This window comes from Stegostoma tigrinum, chromosome 12, assembly GCF_030684315.1.
Source record: "Stegostoma tigrinum isolate sSteTig4 chromosome 12, sSteTig4.hap1, whole genome shotgun sequence".
Classification (NCBI taxonomy): domain Eukaryota; kingdom Metazoa; phylum Chordata; class Chondrichthyes; order Orectolobiformes; family Stegostomatidae; genus Stegostoma; species Stegostoma tigrinum.
In genome coordinates this window covers 61,883,738-61,908,553 of record NC_081365.1, presented here as the reverse complement: position 1 = coordinate 61,908,553, position 24,816 = coordinate 61,883,738, and the positions used below count along the sequence as shown (strand labels likewise).

General features: G+C 42.0%; 1 protein-coding gene across 4 annotated transcripts in view; it reads right to left on the bottom strand.

Moving 5' to 3' along the window:
- ccdc191 (coiled-coil domain containing 191) overlaps positions 1-14,678 on the bottom strand; it is a 49,624-nt gene extending 34,946 nt beyond the window's left edge. The window contains exons 1-7 of one of the 4 annotated variants that reach the window (XM_048540265.2): positions 14,588-14,678; positions 9,238-9,276; positions 8,984-9,125; positions 3,039-3,188; positions 1,554-1,732; positions 1,019-1,242; positions 82-247 (exon numbers count right to left, since the gene is read on the bottom strand). In XM_048540265.2, coding sequence (XP_048396222.2) covers positions 82-247; positions 1,019-1,242; positions 1,554-1,732; positions 3,039-3,188; positions 8,984-9,125; positions 9,238-9,276; positions 14,588-14,653 — 966 coding nt within the window. In that variant the 5' untranslated portion in view covers positions 14,654-14,678. Of the gene's footprint in view, positions 1-81; positions 248-1,018; positions 1,243-1,553; positions 1,733-3,038; positions 3,189-8,983; positions 9,126-9,237; positions 9,277-14,587 lie in introns of those variants that run through there. The other 3 variants (XM_048540266.2, XM_048540267.2, XM_048540268.2) reach the window with 3 other exon arrangements.
- Between the last annotated feature and the right edge of the window lie 10,138 nt (positions 14,679-24,816).

The window sequence follows — 24,816 nt, the reverse complement described above, 5'->3', positions numbered from 1 at the left end:
GTAGGGTTGCTAGGATAATAATCTGGTACTTCACCACTCAGGATCATAATGTCTTTTATTCACCTATTAGTTTTCTCTTACCTGGAGCTGGGAAGCTTTAATCTTGGCTTCAACTTGTTGCATCACCTGGAGATGCTTGATCTTGAGACGTTCCTGATCCTGCTGTTCCTGTAGCTCCATCAGTGCTTGCTTGACCTTTTCATGAACCAAGAGTTTTTTCTTTTGTTTCTCCAGATGCAATTGTTCACTGCAAAACAAGTCCCTGACTGAATTATGCAGATAATTTTGAAGATATTCTTTGATATTTTTTAATGGCCAAGTTGATGTAATAGGTTGAAACCTTCATGTGATGCTGGAATATACCATCAAAGGTTAGCACTTACTCTCAGGTGCTGGAAAACCCCAACAAAATTCCGATTTGGTAGACAAACAGGAGGTTGGAAGAACACAGCAAGCCAGGCAGTATCTGGAGGAAAGGAGGAGTCAACGCTTTGGCTATTATTCAATGACATTCTTCCAGCCTCCTGTCTGTCCACCTTGGATTCCAGCATCTGCAATTTTTTTTGGCTCCTCTAGGTGTCTGGATCTTGGTGAAAACAATAACAGACACATCGAGTTACAGCTGATTGTAGGCTGGGTGTCAAGATGTGGGACTGTTGGATTCACCGAAGAAATTATGATTTTCATGAAAATGTTGAAATGGGATTTTCCCTTAAAAAGAATATGGGAAGGCAAGGGAGAAAGCTGAATGAAGCAAATTACCTACTTTTTCTTAAGCACTGTTTGTACCTACTCCTAACATGAACAACTTAATTTGTCATTAAGTGTTTTTGCAGTAAACCGTAAAGAAGTGCAAGCAAGCATAATTTGCTACAATTCCAACTGGAAGAAAACAAGAGTAAATTTTGAGTTCAAGAATGAATATCAAAAAAAAAGTTCTTTCTTTTGCTGAATAACACAGAAGTAATTAAAGCATTACATGCGTTTGAAGTAGTTACTTTGGCCCATCAAAACTTACAGTCGTTTTGCCTCTCCCATAATGCATCTCCTTTCCATCATTTCTTTCCGTAACTGCACCATTTCTCTTTTAATATGTTCTTCCTCTTTCTTGGCTTGTAAAGCTTTTCTCCTGTCTTCCTCCTGAAGTTGCTGCTGAGCTTTAGCCTGAGCAAATTTCTTCATGGCTTTTTCCTGCTTCTGTTGTTCCAATTTTGCCTGTCTTTTCAAGCGATTCTCTCTCACCTTTTAATTATAGACTGGTATAATTAGTTCCTGTGACTCTATATTGCCTTAAGGATGATAATGAAAGAGACATGTTATGTCCCACAGGTTTTTTTTCCTTCTAAAATTAATAGTTAATACAAAGAATATTTAAAATAAATATTTCATTCAAAGCACACTCAAACAAATTCTAAACATACAAAACAAATAAGGTGCTTTAATTTAGCGCCAAACCTACATTTTGGCTGTGTTTGTGTTTTAATTTTCATTGTCAAAACATGAATAGAATCCTGATTATAACTGCAGTAGTGTTCCTAAACACTGGTACAGACCTGTTGGTGCCTTGCCTCCATCTTTAACCGTGGGTCTTTGCATTTTGTCCGATGTATTTCCTCATCCTTTCCAAGATCCTCAAGGATACCAGACTCCACCACTTTCATCTCTAGGAGCTTCTGTAAGAAGGTCTGTGCTGTAGCATCTTCTTTTTCCTGTTCCAAATAACTGTACAATTCTACAATGATATGTACATCATATACAATAAGCAATTCTAGGATGAGGGCAGTGACAAGTCTGAGACTAGTACATATGAAATACCGGCCCTATTTATGGTTAATGCCCAAGTTAGTGACCAAAAAGTATTTCCTTCTGGCTTTCAAAATTAAGAACATAAGTTTTCTTGTCTTCACTGTATTATGTTATGTCTATTCACAAGTCATCATTTTGCCCTGCATTATTCTAAATAGATCCTTTGATATAGAGATATATGCTTCAACTTCTTGCAGTTAATTTTTATCAGTGCTTATCCTCCTTGATCTTGCCATTTTTTGTTAAATAGTTCAGGATGCTTGTTCATTTTTAGAACATTATTGACATGCAACAGTAGCTTATAAATTGTGTTTGGCAATGCCATAAACACAAGGCACCTTTTTCATTTGTGGGCTGCACATTTATCATAGGTGGCCAGATCTTTGCTTTTGACAATAAACTTTATCTCTACTGACCCATTACTATCTAAAAGGGGTCTCTGGAGCTATTTTCACTCAATGAAACAACATTCAAAATGTTGGAACTAGGAGGAAGCAACATAGATGTTATAACATCATTTTGAAAATTACATATATAATTGACAGATAAAAAAATTATTTTTACTTATGTAATAAGAAAAGACAAAAAGGTGGCAAAAAGATATAAATATCTTCACATATTTTCTGCAACTGCAGTGTTAAAACATTTTTAAAATTTTTATATTTTGATGTTTTTAATTATTTCGAGATTGGGGTTAATTTTATAGTCATACATTTGCTCCCAACCACTTACACAGTAGTTTGCTTTAGCACCATCATTTGTTAACTGAAAGCTTATAAAACTGCCCAGCCTGGGAAAGGTTGCAACTGTCCAGACTGGTCAGCAATTTGAACTTTCTTCTCAGGTACGTATGTCTTTAATTTTATTCTTGTATTTGTATTTGTTTTCTTAGTCGTGTTTCAGAACTGTATCCTAGCATGAGACAGTACTTTCAGAAAAGGATTTTATTTTTAAAACAGTTTGCATAATGTTTCTTGTTTGACTCCATATTGTTATCTTTCTTTTAACATAGCGGATTCCTCAGAGTTCAGTTATATTATAACCGTCTTATGAGCTGACCAATGGGAGAAGAATTTGAATTGAAGTCAATTAACAAAGAGATCCACAGTGTAAGCAATTATTTGAAATACATATTCTATGCATTTGAAGGACTTGATATTTCTACTAAAATCTTGAGTGCGACTGTAAAGGTAGAGTTCAAAAATACACAAAAGCAAATCTGATGCCCTCACCATCAAATTTTTCAGGCTTTCTGGAGATTGTCTCTGGTGTGTGAAGGAATTCTTCTGAGTCATTGATACAACTTTCTGTTTCTTCAGTTTCTTCATATTCCAATTCTGGCCTTATCTTGGAATTCATCCATTCACGGAGTAAATCTTGAGCTATGTAGAAAGAACTGAAAAACTGTGAAAGGCAGTTTTAACCTGGTCATTTACAATACAGTGCACACTATCACCATAACCAAATATCTACTAACTTAAACGTGCTCCAATTCAAACTTTAAAATACAACTTTCCACTTCAATAAGCACAAATAAATTTCATTTCAGTCTTATTAAGTTTCAAACTTTTACTTTAACCTTACAGTTTGTCTAATATTTTGATTGATGCAGTTAGATGCTAGAAGAAATTTATTTATTTATCAGACTCAAAATATTTTCAAATGATAGGAGGGAAGCTGATCTGAATAAAAGGATTAAATTACCTTCATTTAGCCCTCATTAATAAAACCAAAACTGATTGGTCAACTTTCTAAATTTCTGATTGAGTGCTTCATTTTTACAAACTATAAGTGGCATTTTGCTACGTCTAAAAGAATTTAGATTTTCAAGTCACTCTTTAACTGTGAAGTCATGTTGCAATGTCATGCGGATAAGAAAGACGCTATATAAATGCAAGCTCTTTTTATTTCCTAAAAAGCAAAATAGATTCAAACATTATGTTAATTTGAATCAGCCTTAAATAGGTTGCAAGACTGTCACAGTCCACTGGGGCAAATATTCATTTTTATGCTATAGAACTTGTAATGTATGAAGTTGGGGAAACCCTTAGAGGGTTTCCAAAATTCGAGTGATGCTTCAAGTTTTGTTGGTGTTAGCATAGTCATAAAATCAAGTCATGAATCACAATTTATCGATTATCAACAGCACCTTGTAAAATTTGTGCTTGTTAATATCAGCCTTGATTTCACAACAAAAACAATGGTCAGGATATTGCTCTCAGAGCTACCCACTTCTCATCCAAAAAAAAAATCGCTATCACATATGCTATAACCCAAAAAAATTGAAACCTAGCAGGTTTTTGCACATAACTGATACACAAATTACGAGAAAACATTAGGGTTTGTCCATTTTTGTATATGTACCCTCTTTACAGCCTGAAAAGTCCTAGTTATTGCTGAACAAACTTTCTGGAACAGAATAAAAGCAAAATACTATCAAGTTGTTCCACAAAGTTATCACTCACTCTGCATTTATTTCTCCAATGCAGAGATGACTGCATTGTAAGCATCCAATACAGTATATTAAGTTGAAAGTGGTAAAGTAAACTGCTACTTCACCTTATGGGAATGTTTGGAATCTTTTGACTGTGAGCAGTGAGGAAATAAAAGGGATAATAGGAACTGCAGATGCCAGAGAATCCAAGATAACAAGATGTAGAGCTGGATGAACACAGCAGGCCAAGGAGCATGATAGGAGCAGGAAGGTTGACATTTCGGGCCTAGATCAGCTCTACATCTTGTTATCTAGGAAATAAAAGGGCTTATATTACATATCCCCCAATCCTCAAACATGAGCCAGACCTACTGGTTGCTTGCCATTTTAATTCATCACCTTGCTCTAACGCTTACATTCTGTCCTTGGAGTGCTGCAATGTTCTAGTGAAGTTCAACACAAGCTTGAGGAATCACCTTCCAAATACACACTTTCCAGCTTTCTAGACTCAACATAGATTTGGACAACATTCAGATCATGAACTTCATAATGTGATTAGCTAAGACATTTTAAGGAGCTTTTTTTTCCCCCCAGAAGTGGCCAAATCTTAAGCCACAGTGTTGTTGGCTGCTAATTGAAATCCAGAAAATTATGTCGTCGGGACCATCTTGACCTGAAGGAGACAGGTCTATAACTCAATGTTGGTAGTTACATCCATGAATCTCAAAGCTGACGTGTTTTATCAATTAGGACTCCTGATCTATCCTATGTGAATACAAAACAGCGTATTATGGAACTGCATAGCTACACAGTGCAACATTTTTGCATGAAGCAATCCAGATACTTGTGCTTGTGTTGGACTAATTGGTCAAACGTCAAATTTATTTTTGACCTGAAGTTTCAACTGCTGTTAATTCATGCATTGATTCCAATTTGTATTAAGATAAATGAAAAGTAAAATCCTAATAGTAATTTATTCATTTGAGAGTAATTTAATAGATTTCTTACAGTATTTTGGTTTTCAGCTCCCCCACAGGAATTACAATATTTGATACAAGGCCCATGTGATTCACATTGCCATGGTGATGGTCTTTGAGAAGGGCGATGTTTGTACAAAGGCAGCATAGGATAGAGTTATAGGATTGTTCTATATATCACTTAACTTCTCAGAGAGGGTACATCTCTAGAATTTCAGAAAGATAGAGGAGAAGGAGAAAACGAGGGTGCAGTGAGAGGCGGTGAGTCTCTACTGTTCACCATACATGACACAAGTAGAAATGCAAGCTCAGGTTGAGAAGTCAAAGTTTTTAAGAGTTTAAATTTAAGGTGGAAAACTGGTGTAGCCTTGGCTGGAAAAAGAACTTCCAATTTGCTCCCCAATTAAAAAGTCAGTTCTGAATTAGGAGTTATTTAGTTGGGAAAGGAAGCAAAATAATTACTTTGGATTGATTCAGGAAGAATAAAGTGTCCATTTCAGGGACAGAGTAAAGTGCAATCATGGCAGAGGGAGTTTCAGCCATTGTAAAAGTGTTTTACTTATTTCATTTTACAGCGTACATTGAAACACTGTTTAGTCAATGTTGCTTTTAATGTGTTTCAGTAAAAGTTCTAAAAATGCGTACTCCTGTCATGAATATTTCAGTTAGTCTTTCACTGGAAGGTGGCATTTCTTTTCAAAAGAAATTAGTCTTTATAGAAATTGTAGCAAACCGTAACAAACAACTAGCACCATTTATTGTCCATTCTCTGTATAATCAAATCTATTATCTTTATTCAGTGAGCTTTAGTGATCACGGCGGTATAAACAATAAAATCCAGATTTGTGGCAAAATATGGCGAGACATGGTTAGGTGAAAATATACTGAATTAGTACTAGTATCGGGGAACCTGTAATAGCTTTACAAATTTGTAGAAAAATATTGGCAGTGTTTACACCAATTGTAAAGGAATCAATTGTCACATCTTGATAATAAAAATATTGGTTACGTGAACTGGCAATCCTCGATCTGAGAGCTTGATCAACAGGAAGGATATTAAAACAGAGAAGCATTAGGCAGATAGACAAAGACAAAACATAAAATACGTGGTCAATAAATCAAGTTAGAGAGCGAGATCATAAACAGACCGCAAAAGCTCAGCAGGTCTGGCAATATCTGTGAAGAAAAAAAAATCAGAGTTACCGTTTTGGATATAATAACCCTTCCTCAGAACCTTTGTTCCCAATTTACAACATCTGCAGTTCTTTCAGATTTTATTTAGAGAACTAGATTCCTGATTGGGTGAGGATATTTTCTGCTGATTCTTTTATATCCAGTGACTGAATGCCAAAACGACAATATCATGCAAGGGTGAAAATGGCTCTGGTAGGTTAATGTTATAACAACTGATGGAAGTTCAGAATTGATGCTGGGCTGAATGTTCTGGTAACAAATGTGCGATTGTGCAGAAGACAGCATGAGTAGGACCCACTTACACAGGAGCTGCTGTCAGCGGAGATTTAGCTAAGTTCTTGAAGGAAAGGGACCGGAATTCTGGAGAATTGTGTGGCTGAAATTGGAGCCGCACAAATGGAGTGGACTGTCTGTAACATCCATAAGATTTATATTTGTTGTATCTGCTATTCCATGTGCAACTTACAGCTCTACCATCCATGGTTTGTTTATAGAATTTATGTCTCATTTACATTGACTCTGATCTGTCTTAAAGCGAAGGTTATTTGGTAATTGCTTCATTTTGCGGGTCATTCATTAAATATTGTTTGTTCGATTTAGTTTCCATGAAGATCTCAACATTGAAAACTTTAAGCAGGAAGAACAATCAGCAGACCGGCCTCCTCCAAATGCTTGATGACTGCAGCTTGAACAAACTCAAGGAGCTCAACACTACCAGGGAAAACTAACCTGCTTGATTGACATCCCATCTAACGTTTTCAATATTCACACACTCTTCCACTGACATGTAGCAACAACTACGTGTGCCATCTAAAAGATGCACTGTATAAAGTCATGGAGTTTTTAATGCATAGGAAGAGGCACTTCAACCACTCAATACGGGTCATCAAAAATCACTCTGTGCTAATCCCACTTTCCAGCATTGGCCCATAGCCTTGTATACTTCATGTGTTCATCTAAATACTTAAATGCCTTGAAGATTCTCACCTCAACCACCCTCCTAAACGGCGAGTTCCAGATACCCATAACCTCTGGGTGAATTTTTTTCCCTCAAATTCCCTTTAAACCTCTAAAGAACTGTACCCCCTGGTTACTGACACCTTTACCAAGAGGAAAGGCTTCTCCCTATCTATACCCCTTTGAAATTTGGACACCTCAAATTAGAAACCCCTCAGCATTTTCTGACCTATGAAACAATTCCAGCCTATCTAATCTCTCTGCTTAGCTGAATCGCTTCAGCCCAGGTAACATCATGGTGAGTCACTTCTGTCCCTTCTCTAGTGGAATCACATCTTTACTATAGCTTGGCATCCAGAACTCCACACAGTATTCCAGCTATGGCCTAACTTGTATTATATAGTGCTCTATTACAACTTCCTTGCTCTTGTATTCAATGTCCTGACTAGTAAAGATAAGCATCCCACGTGCCTTCTTAATCACTTCATCTGTCACATCGCCCTCAAGGATCTATGGACACGCACACCAAGGTCCACTGTTTGCTTCCTAGGGTTCTACATTCCCATTGAGTTCTATTATACTCCTTTGCCTTACACCACCACACTTTTCAGGACTAAATTCTATTTGCCGTTGTTCAGTCCATTGAGCATTAGGTTAAGGAGTCAACAAGACTCTTAGCAAAATTTTTTAAAGAAGTGGCCTGGATCACTTAGAAAGTCAAAGACAGCAAATACATGGAAAAGCCACTTCTATTCCCCCAATCCCACTGAAACATTGCACATGGCCTTCCAGGCCTGATGAGCTCTGCAGAGAATTGTTCCTTGCTCTCCATCCCATCCATCTGGAGATTTCAAATCTGCTTTCCAAACCCTTCCCCACCACGCCTGCCCTGTCCAAGCAGTGTGCTCTACCCATGGGATAAATGAAGCAACCGGTCCAGATCTGTTCCTGATATTGTTACTAGTGAAACATTTCCAGGCTGAGATTCTCTCTGCCACCTAAAAGGTGATTAGAGATGGCAGCAGCCACGAGAAAAGAGGTCAGGAAGAAAATTAAAAGTGTGGAATTCTATTATCCAAACGTAGGAATTCCACTGAACGATAGAAATTTCTCATCCCAAGAATAAAAACATAGAATGCTAAAAATTCAACCTTCATAAAAATTAATGCATTTGTGCAATGCAGATAAAGGAAAAATTATAAGCAAAAAGATCAAGCATTGCAACTAACCATTTCATAAAGTGTAATTCATCTTAAAAGTGTTTATTCTTATAAGTAGACAATTTGCATTCTGTGCTCTATCTAATAGTGTCATAAGCTTGAACACTGCTAATCTAATGTGGGACCTATTCATAGATTTTTTGCAGCTTTGGTGACATTTTCACCGGTCCAAACCCTTTACTCCACATTTTCTGGGTATAAAATGTGAGGAGCTTCAGGTTGCATGTGTGGACTGGGTTGTGATTTTGTGATTTGATACCAATTAAGAAAGGCCACAAAGGTCAGTGGATCCTTGAAAATTGTAGCTCTCAGAAGTAGTTTACAAAATATTTCACCTTACTTGATTTACATGTGTCATCAGTGATTGATCATTGGGCAATCATTGGTGACCTTACCTTCAGTATAGGCATCATCATGATCATGAAGCTGATCAACTGTCTCCATGGCCACAACATATCCATTGACTTTTGGATTTATTTTTGACTTTGTAGAGGGAAATACTTCTGCAACAGCACACTCAGATGCTCGTTCTACTCTCTGTTAAGAGGAATACATCACTCAACCAATAATACATGTATATCATTCTTTCGCATTTTAAGTAATTCATTAAATCATATCTGCCATCTTGAATTCAGCTAATCATACTCACTTTAATCCAGTGTTGTATATCGTGAGGATCCATGTTTGTCTACAGATAAACATAACACCACTGTCAATATCAGTACAAAATCTCAATAAATAATACACTTTTGCAATCAGCATTAGCTTACTCAAGCCAAATTTTGCCAAATGTAAAACACTATTGAGTAAAAGCACTAATACCAACACAAAAATTAGGAACAGATGAAAAGCATTTGACCCCCTCAAGCCTGCCCAGTTGCTCATTATGTTCATGGTTTATCTGTTTATGCTTTGAATTTCATATTCATATCTATTCCCAATACCCTTTGACTCCATTACCCAACAAAAATCTACCTAACACGTCTTAAAACATTCAATGATCCCACCTAGATCAACATTGCTATTGAAGGTGACTTCACTTAGGTCAAATGTTAACACATTACAACACAAATGAGTCAAGTGCAAAAAGGAACTGAAGAATCAAAAAAAAAATCAAACTTTGATCAATTTTCTTTGCTGTCATCATTGTCTGGAAATTAGAAGACCCACATCAGGTTTCATTTAATTACTTACTTTAATTTAAATAAAAAAACGAAAGAACTGCGGATGCTGTAAATCAGGAAAAAAAATCAAAGTTGCTGAAAAAGCTCAGCAGATCTATCTGGTAGCATCTATGAAGGAAAGAACAGAGTTAACATTTCAGGTCCAGTGATCCTTCCTCAGAACCCATTCCACGAGTTCTGAGGAAGGGTCACTGGACCCGAAATGTTAACTCTGTTTTTGTTCACTTAATTACACTCTTTCAGTCATGAGCCTCAAGGCAGGCTGGAATCCATGTAGCTGAATAAAGATATTTCAACTGAGTAATTTCCCTCATACTCTTCGAGCAATTCCAATCATGCAGTTTTCATTATTATTGCATTGAGAAGACTGTGTTCATCTGTGTCCTCCAAGTAATAGAATTCATTGTAAATTATAATTGAATATTTTAATTTTAACCCATGGTAATAGTTGTCCTTGCAAGTGTCCATTTGAAAGATGATCTGGCATCTGTGAATTAATTTAGTTGCAAAGTAAGTTGTAGTTTTACCACCACTGTTACAGGGCCAAACTGCACTGCGGCTTTTTTTTCTAATTTAGTAAAACTTGATTGGCAATGTCAACCAAAGAGGGGAAAGATGTCTCAGAGAATATTATGATTCTGGCGTATTAGTGACTTTCATGTTCTAAAACTTTGAAAATATGTCAGGAAATCTATGTTAATCATATTTTCACAAAGTGGTCCAGAATAAGATTGCTTGATTAAGTTTTCAGGTAATACTTGCTCTACCTTTTTGTAATCCTATATGTAGTCTGTACAGTCGTACTAACATCATCATCTTGGAAAAGCTATAGTATCGTGCAACTGAAAGTCAGGGATATCAAAAACATTTTTAAAAGAATATTAATGAGTCATTTATTGTTAATTATTGATTAACAGGATAGAAGCATGTGGCCAGCATTTATAGACCATCTCTAATTACACTTGAGAAAATGATGGTGAGCTGCCTTTTTGAAGCGTTGCAGTCCATTGGTGCATGTAGACCCATAATACCACTGGGGAAAGAGTTCCAAGGATTTTGACCAGTGAACAGCAATATATTTCTAAACTAGGATGGTGACTGGCTGGAAAGGGAACTTGCTGGTGGTGGTGATTCCGAGCATCTACCACTTTTGCTTTTCAAGATGGTAGCAACTGTGGGTTTGGAAAGTCATGTCCAAGCAGATTTCAACAGTGTTCTGCGGTACATCTTGTAGGCAATACACACTGCTGCTACAGCACACTGGTGGTAGAATCAGTGAATATTTGTGGACATGAAGCCAGTCAAGTGGTCTGCTTTGTCCTGGATGATGTCAAATTTCAAGTGTTATGGGAGCTGCACTCACCCAAGCAAGTGCAAAAAGATCTCCAAAATAAATCTATACACCTGCCACTGAGATCTGCCTCCCCAAACGCCCTCCTTCATGAACACTCCCAAGATATAGATCTTATTCAGAACCAAGGCCAGATATTACCACCTGCAAAAAGTTCTTGGTCTCAGAGTCTAAAATCATTATCTATATTTCATTAATCCCTGAATGTGATTTGTTTGCTTCTTGCTTGCTTACTTCAAAAGCTTTAACTTGTCAAAAGTAAAGCACTGGTATCTGGATCTCTTTTCCATTATTCTGATTTTCACTGACCTGAACTAGCTGTTTATCCTCAAATGGAATCAAATTAAACCTACTACTACTTGCCCAATCTCATTCCTGCGAACTTCTCCAAGCCATATCCCCTAATACAACTCTCATTCTTGGCTTTAGCCTGTGTATCCTCTTTGCTTTACATCACAGGTTATTGCATTGTATTCAACAGCTTCCCTTAATCCTTCACTTTTTCCACTTTGTTCCTTCTTTCAAAATCTTCCTCAATATCATTTTTTGATTAAGTTTTCACCTACATTGCTTTGTTACACAGCATTAGCTTTCTCTCTCTGCCTCAGCATTTGTGATGTGCCTGGGAACTTAAATTAGTCTTGTAGAAGCACTACATAAATGAATTTCTTATGGAGTGTTATGCCAATTGTTCATAAATAAATTTATATTTTAACTGTATTTCTGTTTTGGTGAATCACTTAAATTTGGCCAGTAATTCCACCAGCACAAAACAGTTTACCATTTTGATATTTCAATGATAACAAAGTGTGGAGCTGGATGAACACAGCAGGCCAGGCAGCATCAGAACAGCAGGACAGCTAACGTTTTGGGCCTGGATGCTTCAGAAATGGGGAAGGGGAAGGGGATTCTAAAATAAATAGAGAGGGGGAGGCAGATATGTGGAGAGAAGACAGACAGGTCAAGGAAACGGGGATGAAGCCAGTAAAAGGTGAATGCAGGTAGGGAGTTGGGATGCGGGTTGGTCAGCTGGGACCTTGGGGAACCTCGGCTCCCCAGTAATCTCCACAGCCACATTCTTCCTCATTTCGAGGTAAGGGTGATGTGCTTTCTATCGGTACACGTGGTGAGAATCCTAAGTCTACTTCCAAATATCTGCAGAGGAGATGGGAAAAGCAATGGTGACAAAGGGAGAAAAAGGGTTGACAAAATAGGAAATATGTTTTTGACAGGCACAGAGTGAAAATAAAGAGGGACTTGCACTTACATGCTGTATCCAAAACCTCAAAATGTTCGAAGACAGCAAATAAAATACCTTCAATTTAAACAGTGCATGAAACACAATTAATTGTGGATAGGTCCTGCAAACATCATTGAAATTGAAATTCACCATGGATTTCCAGTCCCTATACACTTGCATTCCCCACGCAGATTATCTAAAAGCCTTCCGCTTCTTCCTCTCCCACAGGCCTGACCAGACCCCTCCACCGACAACCTTATCCACCGAACCAAACTCATTCTTACCCTTAACAACTTCTCCTTCAACTCCTCATACTTCCTACAGACGAAAGTGATGGCCATGGGTACCCGCATAAGTATGCCTGCCTCTTTGTAGGATACGTGAAACAGTTCCTCTTGCGCAGCTACTCTGGCACTATTCCCCACCTCTTCCTCCATTACATCGATGACTGTATTGGCACTGCCGAGGAGCTCGGACAGTTAATCCACTTTACTAACAGCTTCCTCCCCAATTTTAAGTTCACCTGGACCATCTCTGATACCTCTCTCTTCTTCCTGGACCTCTCTGTCTCCATCTCTGGTAACCACCTGGAAACTGATATCTACTTCAAGCCCATCAACTCCCACAGCTACTTTGACTACACTTCCTTTCACCCACCTTCCTGCTAGAATGCTATCCCCATTCCCAATTCCTTCACCTCTGACGCATCTGCTCCCAAGGTGAGGTGTTCCACTCCCAGACATTCGAGATGTCCTCGTTTATCAAAGACTCCAATTTTGCACCCCCGCCACCCCAAGTGGTGAAAAACACCCTCGACCACATCTCTTGCATTTCCCACACCTCAGCCCTCACACCCCCTCCCCACAATAACAACAAAGACAGGATTCGCCTTGTCCTCACCTATCACTCCATCAATCTCCGATTCAACACATCATTCACCACCACCTGCAATGTGATCCCACTACCATTTCCCTTCCTAACTTACCTGCCTTCTGGAGGGACCACACTCTCCACGACCCCCTCGTCCATTCCACACTCCCCACCAGCTCCGGCACCTTTCCCTGCAACTGCAGGAGGTATTACACCTCCCTCCTCACCTCTGTTCCAGGCCTCAGGAGAACCTTCCACTTCAAACAGGTGTTCACCTGCACATCCACTAATGTGGTATATTGTATCCGCTGTTCCCAACGTGGCCTCCTCTACTTTGGGGAAACCAATCAGAGGCTTGGAAACTGCTTTGTGGAGCATCTACACTCGGTTCATGACAAATGACAACACCTCCCAGTCACACAGATGGTAGGAACTGCCGATGCTGGAGAATCTGATGAATCTGACCTACCAGTCACAAACCACTTCAGCTCCCCTTCCCACTCCTTGGACAAAATATCCATCCTGGGCCTCCTCCAAGCCACAACGATGCCACCCAAAAACTGCAGGAACAGCATCTTATATTCCACCTGGGAACCCTACAACCCAATGGTCTCAATGTGTGCTTTGCAAGCTTCAAAATCTCCCCAAACCCAACCTCATCCCAATACCAGCACCCCTTCTCGTCCCCGCCTCCTTGATCAGTCCATCTTTCCTCCCACCTATCCACTCCTCCTACCTCACTGACCAACCCCCCCCACCTCAACTTCCTACCTACGAGCCTCATCCCTGCCTCCTTGACCTGTCCAACTTCCATCCCACTCACCCCTCCCAACTGACCAAACCCCATCCCAACTCCCTACCTATACTCACTTTTACTGGCTTCATCCCTATCTCCTTGACCTGTCCGTCTCCTCTCCACCAATCTGCCTCCCTCTCTCTATTTATTTCAGAATCCCCTTCCCCTCCCTCATTTCTGAAGAAGGTTGCAGGCCCGAAACTTCGGCTTTCCTGCTCCTGAAATGCTTACTGGCCTGCTATGTTCATCCAACTCCGCACCTTGTTATCATTGAAATAAAAGGTTTGTTTGCGGCTGAGGAATAAATATTGGTCAGGGCACTAGGGAAAATGATACTGGACTTTTAGAGAACTGTGCCATGGGATATTTTACATTCACTTGAGAGAGTAAATTGAGCCTGAGGGGAAACACCTAGAGAAAGATACAACAGATGTGCAGGGCCAGAAAGAAAATACATTAATGCCCTTGCGGTATCACTGGCTGGGAAAGCTCACCGCAGAGACAGGGGATTTTAAAAAAAAGTTTACACAAAGCGTGTCACTAAAAAGGGAAAATTACCTTGTATCCAGGTTTATTGTTAGTGAGTCTCTTCCATCGGAAAAGCTCTGAACTACCGGGCTCCATGTCGAGCTCCTACACCAAGATGGCCGGCACAGGGACGCTCACACACAACGCTGGACGTTGTAGTTCTTCAGCCCCGGAGCCCAATTGCTATCCAGCGGCGGAAACGAGTTAATTACTACAACTCCCAGAGACCAATGCGCTCAAACACTGTCCGCCTGGCAGGATGTGTTATGGCACCATGGCAACCACCAACGGCTGTTTGACTGGAACTAGTACAAAGTTAAAATTATTTCATTGAATTAGAAAAAATGCCCATGAGGATAGGAGATAATTGAAATGTACTGGGGAAGAGATGATGGGAACTGCAGATACTGGAGAATCCAAGATTTCGGTCTAGGCCCGAAAGGTCAGCTTTTGTGCTACTAAGATGCTGCTTGCTCTGCTGTGTTCATCCAGCTTCACACTTTGTTATCTTGTACTGGGGAAGAATCTGATTTCCACTGAATTAACAGATGTGTGACATATACTCAGGTGTCAGACTTGTCTCAGAAATCCCACTGCAACACATTAGCCAAAGTGACACACCAATGATGGCAAATACAGCCCTAGTTTCTTGTAAATGAAATTTCACATTTGGGGTCTTGTCCAGGTGGATTCCTTCTAGTCTTCACTCGGCTCAAGTAGAAGTGCTGTATTCTGGCTGGAGGTCAGGTAGGCAAGACATTTACTGCCCCCATCCACCTACTCTTGCTCATCAGTAAAGTGATGAAAGGTGTCTTCACCTGTGCTGTCAAGCAGTGCTCGCTTGGCAACAATCTGCACACTGAAGCTCAGTTTGGGTACTGCCATAGTCAATCAGCTCCTGTCCTTATTATAAACTTGGATAAAGGTTGGGAGAAGGTGAAAGTGATGGGAGTTGATATCAGGATAGTATTTGATCAAGTATGGCAGTAAGGAGCCCAAGCAAAACTGAAGTCAATAGGAATTACTGGGAAAATTAGAGTCATTCTAAGCAGAAAGGAGAAAGTTTGTAGATACTGGAAGTCATTCCTCTCAGTTTCAGGATATTGCAACAGGAGTTTCTCATGGTAGTGCTCTAGGCTGAACCATCTTCAGCTGTTTCATCAATGATGACACCCTGTCATCAGGTCAAAAGTGTGGATGATGTCACAATTGTCAAATCCATTTGCCTTATTAACTGAAAATATTGTGTCCAAGTGCAGAAAGACTTGGTTAATACTGAGGTACAGATTGATAAATGGCAAGTAACACTCATGTCACACAAATACCAAGTAATGAAACTTTTTAATGAGAGAACCTAACCATCAACCCTTGACATTCAATGGTCTTCCCATTGCTGAAATCCACCACAGTTAGTATTGACCAGAAACTGAATGGAAAAGAACCATATAAAAATACTGTGACCTCAAGAACTGGTCCGGAGCATTCCCAGAGGCTGTGAACTCACCTCCTTCATTCTGTCCACCATCTACAAGGCACAAGTCAGAAGTGTGATGGAATACTATTGTCTTGCCTAAGATGAATGCAGCTTCAACAACACATAAGAAGTTTGCATCATAATAAAATGTGAGGCTGGACGAACACAGCAGGCCAAGCAGCATCTCAGGAGCACAAAAGCTGACGTTTCGGGCCTAGACCCTTCATCAGAGAGGGGGATGGGGGGAGGGAACTGGAATAAATAGGGAGAGAGGGGGAGGCGGACCGAAGATGGAGAGTAAAGAAGATAGGTGGAGAGAGTGTAGGTGGGGAGGTAGGGAGGGGATAGGTCAGTCCAGGGAAGACGGACAGGTCAAGGAGGTGGGATGAGGTTAGTAGGTAGCGGGGGGTGCGGCTTGGGGTGGGAGGAAGGGATGGGTGAGAGGAAGAACCGGTTAGGGAAGCAGAGACAGGTTGGACTGGTTTTGGGATGCAGTGGGTGGGGGGGAAGAGCTGGGCTGGTTGTGTGGTGCAGTGGGGGGAGGGGACGAACTGGGCTGGTTGAGGGATGCAGTAGGGGAAGGGGAGATTTTGAAACTGGTGAAGTCCACATTGATACCATATGACTGCAGGGTTCCCAGGCAGAATATGAGTTGCTGTTCCTGCAACCTTCGGGTGGCATCATTGTGGCAGTGCAGGAGGCCCATGATGGACATGTCATCAAGAGAATGGGAGGGGGAGTGGAAATGGTTTGCGACTGGGAGGTGCAGTTGTTTTTTGCGAACTGAGCGGAGGTGTTCTGCAAAGCGGTCCCCAAGCCTCCGCTTGGTTTCCCCGATGTAGAGGAAGTCGCACCGGGTACAGTGGATGCAGTATACCACATTGGCAGATGTGCAGGTGAACCTCTGCTTGATGTGGAATGTCATCTTGGGGCCTGGGATGGTGGGTCCTCCGACACTTCCGCCATTTACAATCCGACCCCACCACCCAAGACATTTTTCCATCCCCTCCCCTGTCTGCTTTCCGGAGAGACCACTCTTCTCCGTGACTCCCTTGTTCGCTCCACACTGCCCTCCAACCCCACCACACCCGGCACCTTCCCCTGCAACCGCAGGAAATGCTACACTTGTCCCCACACCTCCTCCCTCACCCCCATCCCAGGCCCCAAGATGACATTCCACATCAAGCAGAGGTTCACCTGCACATCTGCCAATGTGGTATACTGCATCCACTGTACCCGGTGCGACTTCCTCTACATTGGGGAAACCAAGCGGAGGCTTGGGGACCGCTTTGCAGAACACCTCCGCTCAGTTCGCAAAAAACAACTGCACCTCCCAGTCGCAAACCATTTCCACTCCCCCTCCCATTCTCTTGATGACATGTCCATCATGGGCCTCCTGCACTGCCACAATGATGCCACCCGAAGGTTGCAGGAACAGCAACTCATATTCCGCCTGGGAACCCTGCAGCCATATGGTATCAATGTGGACTTCACCAGTTTCAAAATCTCCCCTTCCCCTACTGCATCCCTCAACCAGCCCAGTTCGTCCCCTCCCCCCACTGCACCACACAACCAGCCCAGCTCTTCCCCCCCACCCACTGCATCCCAAAACCAGTCCAACCTGTCTCTGCCTCCCTAACCGGTTCTTCCTCTCACCCATCCCTTCCTCCCACCCCAAGCCGCACCCCCCGCTACCTACTAACCTCATCCCACCTCCTTGACCTGTCCGTCTTCCCTGGACTGACCTATCCCCTCCCTACCTCCCCACCTACACTCTCTCCACCTATCTTCTTTACTCTCCATCTTCGGTCCGCCTCCCCCTCTCTCCCTATTTATTCCAGTTCCCTCCCCCCATCCCCCTCTCTGATGAAGGGTCTAGGCCCGAAACGTCAGCTTTTGTGCTCCTGAGATGCTGCTTGGCCTGCTGTGTTCGTCCAGCCTCACATTTTATTATCTTGGAATCTCCAGCATCTGCAGTTCCCATTATCTCAGAAGTTTGCATCAACAAGGATAAAGCAACCTGCAAGACTGGTAACCATTCACCACCTTCAGCTTTCATCCCTTCCATCAGTAACACATTGTGGCAGTAGTAGTGTTGTAGTATTTTCAAGATGTATTCCAACATCTCAACAAGGCTCCTTCAAAATTAACTTTCAAACCCATGCCTCCACCACTTTGAAGGACAAGGGCAGTAGATGCAGTGTAATACCACCTCCACAATTCCCTCAAAACAACACAAAATCCTGACTTGTGACTAAATTCTTCATGGTATCCTTCACTGCAACTGGGCCAAAATCCTGGATCTCATTTCCTTCTCAGGGGCAATTAGAAATGGGAAATAGATAATCAGCAATGCACACATCCGTGAATGAATATTTATTTTTAAATTGCACAATAATTGATATGTTTTACTTCCTCTCTTCAAACTCCTAAAATGGAAGTGTCAACTTTAACCGCAACTATTTAAGTTAAAATTGCTGACCGTAGAAATTAGGATTTACTGTGAATATCCATCCCATCAAACAGTAGTCAGCCTTTTCTAGAAGTGGATATATTCAGTTTTTCAGTCCAATCAACTCTAAATTGCAAGCATTATTCTGGGGAGACTAAATTTCCAAAACAAAACAAAAAGTGTTGGAAAGAACACAGCAGGCCAAGCAGCATCTCAGGAGCACAAAAGCTGACGTTTCGGGCCTAGACCCTTCATCAGAGAGGGGGATGGGGAGAGGGAACTGGAATAAATAGGGAGAGAGGAGGAGGCGGACCGAAGATGGAGAGTAAAGAGGATAGGTGGAGAGAGTATAGGTGGGGAGGGGATAGGTCAGTCCAGGGAAGACGGACAGGTCAAGGAGGTGGGATGAGGCTAGTAGGTAGCTGGGGGTGCGGCTTGGGGTGGGAGGAAGGGATGGGTGAGAGGAAGAACCAGTTAGGGAGGCAGAGACAGGTTGGACTGGTTTTGTTATTTTGTTACACATTTTGTTATCTTGGAATTCTCCAGCATCTGCAGTTCCCATTATCTCAGAAAGTGTTGGAAACATTTGGCAGGTATGCAGGAGCCAGGTCTGGTAACCAAATTGTTCTTCAGTCTGAAGACGTCATATTTGACTCAAATTGTTAATTCTGTTCTCTGTTCTGAGCTGCTCTGAGACTCGCTCCAGCATTTTCTCTTTTATTCTTGATGTGTACTATTACACATAAAGGCATAAACACACCACATTTCCAGGTAAATGACCCATTCACAAAAATACACTCAAAGGCATGTTAATCTGCAACTGAGCTATGAGTTGCAGTTTTACAGGTTAATAAGATACCTTTGATGGTGCTATTTTTATCTAAATAGAAGAAAAAAAATTCTTCTAGATACTACAGTCATTGTCTGTAATACGATTTGAAGCACTAAAAGCTCTTGGGAGTCCTGGTTCAGGATTCTCTTTAAGGTTAACAAGCATGTTCAGTTGGCAGTTGGGAAGTCTCTAATTCAGTGTCGGGAGTCGCTAGAGCTCGAGCCAGAGGGCATCCGGGAAGGTAAGGTTTCTGTATAAAAAGCTTCCCTCATGAAGAGGTGGAGTGAAGGCTGAGCAGGAGCAAACGTGGCACAGGGATTGCTGGGTAAGTGAACTAATATATTCAGGATTAGTACTGGTGCCACAGGCAAGTGAAGCTAGGAATAGAGAGCAAGTGCAGCTTGACATGTGACTACGTGGTATAGGAGGGAGAGCTTCAGATACGTGTATCATTAGGATACCTTCTGGGGAAGGTGGGACCTATGCAAGAAGGATGGTTTGCACCTGAGCTGGAGGGACACCTAAATGCTGGGCAGGAGGTTTTCTAGAGCTCTTTGGGAGTGCTTAAACTAGTTTGGCAGGGGATGGGAATCGGAGCCATGGATCAGATGATGGGGTTGCTAGTGTACAGGCAGATACAGCCTGCAGAGAGTCTGAGAGGAAGGATAGATAGTTGATAGGGCAAAGTGCAACAAGTTGAATTGTGTCTGTTTTAGAACAAGAAGTGTCAGGAATAAGGGTGACGAACTTAGAGCATGGATCAGTACTTGGAGCTATGATGTTATGGCTATTATGGAGACTTGGATTCCACAGAGGCAGGAATGGTTGTTGGATGTCCTGGGGTTTAGATGTTTCAAAAGAAATAGGGAGGGAGGTAAAAGAGCTGGAGGAGTGGCATTGCTAATCAGGAACAGTATCACAGCTGCAAGAAGGGTTTGTCTACTGAGTCAGTATGGGTGGAAGTCAGAAACAGGAAAGGAGCAGTCACTTTATTGGGAGTTCTCTATAGATTCCCAATAGCAACAGAGACACTGAGGAACAGATTGGGAGGCAAATTTTGGAAAGGTGCAGAAGTAATAGGGTTGTTGTCACTGGTGACTTCAACTTTCCTAATATTGACTAGAACCTTCTAAGTGCAAATAGTTTGGATGGAGCAGATTTTGTCAGGTGTGTCCAGGCAGGATTTCTGACCTCAGCATGTAGATAGGTCGACTAGAGGTGAGGCCATATTGGATTTGGCATTTGACAATGAACCAGGCCAAGTGTGTGATCTATCGGTGGGAGAGTAGTTCGTTGATAGTGATCTCAACTCCCTGATCTTTACTATAGTAATGGAGAGGGATTGAAGTTGATGGTATGGGCAAGTATTTAATTGGGGGAGGGGGAATTACAATTCTATTTGCTTTGGTATTCACCAGGGAGAGGGACTTTGATGTTTGAGAGGACAGCATGAAAAAGGCTGATATGTTAGAAAAGGTTCATGTTAGGAAGGAGAATGTGCTAGAAATTTTGATAAACATGTGGATAAATAAGTCCCCTTGGCCAGACGGGATATACCTAAGGTTGCTACGGGAAGCGAGGGAAGAGATTGCGGCGCCTTTGGCGACGATCTTTGCATCCTCGCTGTCCACTGGAGTAGTACCAGTTGATTGGAGGATGAAAAGTGTTATTCCCTTGTTTGATAAAGGGAATAGGGATAATCCTGGGAATTATAGACCAGTCAGTCTTTCTTCTATGGTGGGCAAATTATTGGAGCGGACTCTGAGAGATAGTATTGATGATTATTTGGAAAAGCCTAGTTTGATCAGAAATAGTCAGTATGGCTTTGTGAGGGGTAGGTCATGCCTCACAAGACTTTTTGATTACTTTTGAGGATGCAACAAAACACATTGATGATGGTAGAGCAGTGGAAATGGTGTATATGGCTTTTTAGCAAGACATTTGATAAGGTTCCCTATGGTAGGCTCATTCAGAATTTAAGAAGGCATGGGTTTCAGGGAAATTTTGGCTGTGTGGATACAGAATTGGCTGTCCAATAGAAGACAGAATGTGACAGAAGATGGAAAGAATTCAGCCTGGAGCTCGTTGACCAGTGGTGCTCCACAGGGATCTGTTCTGGGACCTCTGCTCTTAGTGATCTTTATAAATGACTTGGATGAGGAAGTGGAAGGATGGGTTAGTAAGTTTGTCGATGACACAAAGGTTGGTGGAGTTGTGGATCGTGTGGAAGGCTGTTGTAGGCTGCAACAGGACATTGACAGGATGCAGAGCTGAGCAAAGAAGTAGCAGATAGAATTCAACCCAGAAAAGTGTGAAGTGATTCATTTTGGAAGGTCGAATTTGAATGCAGAATACAGGGTAAATGGCAGGATTCTTGGCAGTGTGGAGGAACAGAAGGATCTTGGGGTCCACGTCTATAGATCACTCAAAGTTGCCACCCAAGTTGATAGGGATGTTAAGAAAGCGTATGGTGTGTTGGCTTTCATTGGCAGGGTGATTGAGTTTAAGAGCCACGAGGTTATGCTGCAGCTCAATAAACCCCTGGTTGGAACACACTTGGAATATTGTTTTCAGTTTTGGCTGCCTCATTGTAGGAAGGATGTGGAAGCTTTAGGAAGGGTGATGAGGAGATTTACCGGGATGCTGCCTGCACTGGCGGGCAGGTCGTATGAGGAAAGGCTGAGGGAGCTAGGGCTTTTCTCATTGGAGTGAAGAAGGATGCGAGGTGACTTCATAGAGGTGTACAAGGTGATGGCACATAGATAGAATGGATAGCCGGAGACGTTTTCCCAGGACAGAAATGACTATCATGACGGAGCATAATTTTAAGGTGATTGGAGGAAGGTATAAGGGAGATGTCAGAGGTGGGTTCTTTACACAGAGTGTGGTGGGTGAGTGGAACGCACTCCCAATGGTTGTAGTGGAGGCAGATACATTAAGGACATTTAAGCAACTCTTGGCGAGGCACATGGATGATAGTAAAATGTAGGGTGTGCAAGTTAGTTTGATCTTAGATTAGGATAATAGGTCCGCATAACATCTTGGGCCGAAGGTCCTGTATTGTGCTGTTCTGTGTGTATGCAATGTGAGAATTCATATCAAGAGGGGTAGAATGCAACAGCAGTGATGTACTACTGAGGCTGTATAAGGCTGTGGTCTGACTGCATTTAGAGTATTGTGAGCAATCTTGCTGTATCTAAGTAAGAACTTGCTGGCATTGGAATGGGTCCAGAGGAGGTTTTCAAAAATGATCCCAGGGATGAAGGGCTTGCCATATCAGCAGTGGTTTAGGCATCTGGGTCTGTACTTGGCGGCGTTTAGAAGGATGAGAACGGGGGAATCTCATTGAAACTTACTGGATATTGAGAGTCCTGGATAGAGTGGACGTGGTGAAGATGTTTCCACTAGTTGGTGAGACGAGGATCCAAGGGCACAGCCTCAGAATGTAGGCATGATCCTTTAAAATTGAGATGAGGAGGAATTTCTTCAGCCAGAGAGTGATTATCTGTGTAAGGAACTCAAGGGTTAGAGGAGGAGGCAGGAAATTGGGGATGAGAAACATATCAGCCATGAGGGAATGACGAAGCAGGCTCAATGGGTTGAATGGCTCAATTCTGCTCCTATATCTTACGGTCTTATAAAATAGGGAAATTACTTGCTTGTAAGATAACCCAAATACATATGTTTATCGGAATACAGTGCAATTTCTGCCAAGTTTGACTTTGTAGCTAATTTTGTTATTGGACTAAGATTCAATCAATTTTCACTGCAAGTTAGCTATCACATTCTTCGTTAAATATGTATTGTAAAACTAACCTGCATTGCTTGTTGCAACATTTGACATTTACACACCGCATCTTCATCCGCTGAAACTAAACTAATTTGAGGAACTCGGAACACACGGTTTTAATATATGCCTGACCAGTCAGAAAATCACTACAAATAAACAACTCACTTTAAATTTCAAGAAGTGCCTCACAGCACTTTAAAAGCAACAAAAAGGAGTAGAAGAGATAGTAGGAGCTGCAGATTCTGGAACATCTGAGATAACAAAGTGTAGAGCCGGATCAACACAGCAGGCCTCCTGCTCCTCTGATGCTGCTTGGCCTGCTGTGTTCAGCCAGCTCTAATCCTTGTTGATTGAGGAGGCTGCTTTGTACTGGATGGTGATAAGGGTTATCAGAACTGCATGTACCTAGACAAACGGAGAATATTGTCCAGTATAACCTGTGAGTGGAATAAATAATGCTAATCTTCAAAAGGACAGAGATTGATAGAATGGGCAGACACATGACAGAAAGTAACACAATCTAGTGTGAGAGATAATGGGAACTGCAGATGCTGGAGATTCCAAGATAATAAAATGTGAGGCTGGATGAACACAGCCGGCCAAGCAGCATCTCAGGAGCACAAAAGCTGACGTTTCGGGCCTAGACCCTTCATCAGAGAGGGGGATGGGGGGAGGGAACTGGAATAAATAGGGAGAGAGGGGGAGGCGGACCGAAGATGGAGAGCAAAGAAGATAGGTGGAGAGGGTGTAGGTGGGGAGGTAGGGAGGGGATAGGTCAGTCCATGGAAGACGGACAGGTCAAGGAGGTGGGATGAGGTTAGTAGGTAGCTGGGGGTGCGGCTTGGGGTGGGAGGAAGGGATGGGTGAGAGGAAGAACCGGTTAGGGAGGCAGAGACAGGTTGGACTGGTTTTGGGATCCAGCCCAGCTCTTCCCCCCCACCCACTGCATCCCAAAACCAGTCCAACCTGTCTCTGCCTCCCTAACCGGTTCTTCCTCTCACCCATCCCTTCCTCCCACCCCCAGCCGCACCCCCAGCTACCTACTAACCTCATCCCACCTCCTTGACCTGTCCGTCTTCCCTGGACTGACCTATCCCCTCCCTACCTCCCCACCTACACCCTCTCCACCTATCTTCTTTGCTCTCCATCTTCGGTCCGCCTCCCCCTCTCTCCCTATTTATTCCAGTTCCCTCCCCCCATCCCCCTCTCTGATGAAGGGTCTAGGCCCGAAACGTCAGCTTTTGTGCTCCTGAGATGCTGCTTGGCCTGCTGTGTTCATCCAGCCTCACATTTTATTATCTTACAATCTAGTGTGATTCAATTTGTTATAAACACCAAAGAGAAACAATATCAGATAAAGGGTACAATTCAGGCCAGATTGGAGGACAGTTAAATAACCAAATGAGATCCTAGGCTTTCAGTGGTGAAATTGATTACCAAAACAAGGAAGTTATGCTAAACTTGATCAATAGAAAACAACGTCAGGCCTCAACCAGAGTAGTGTGTCCAGTTCCTGCAGTCATTCCATGAATCTAATTCTGGCACACTCTCTAGTAGCCCATGCCAGAACTTTATTTGGCCAAGCCGCTTAAATCGGTGTTCCTGACTCTCCCCCTCCGACGGACGGAAATTGATTGTCCCTAACCTCATCTTTTTTATTGTTCTACGACAACCCTCTCTGCATAGATAAAAACTAAATGAACTGAGGATG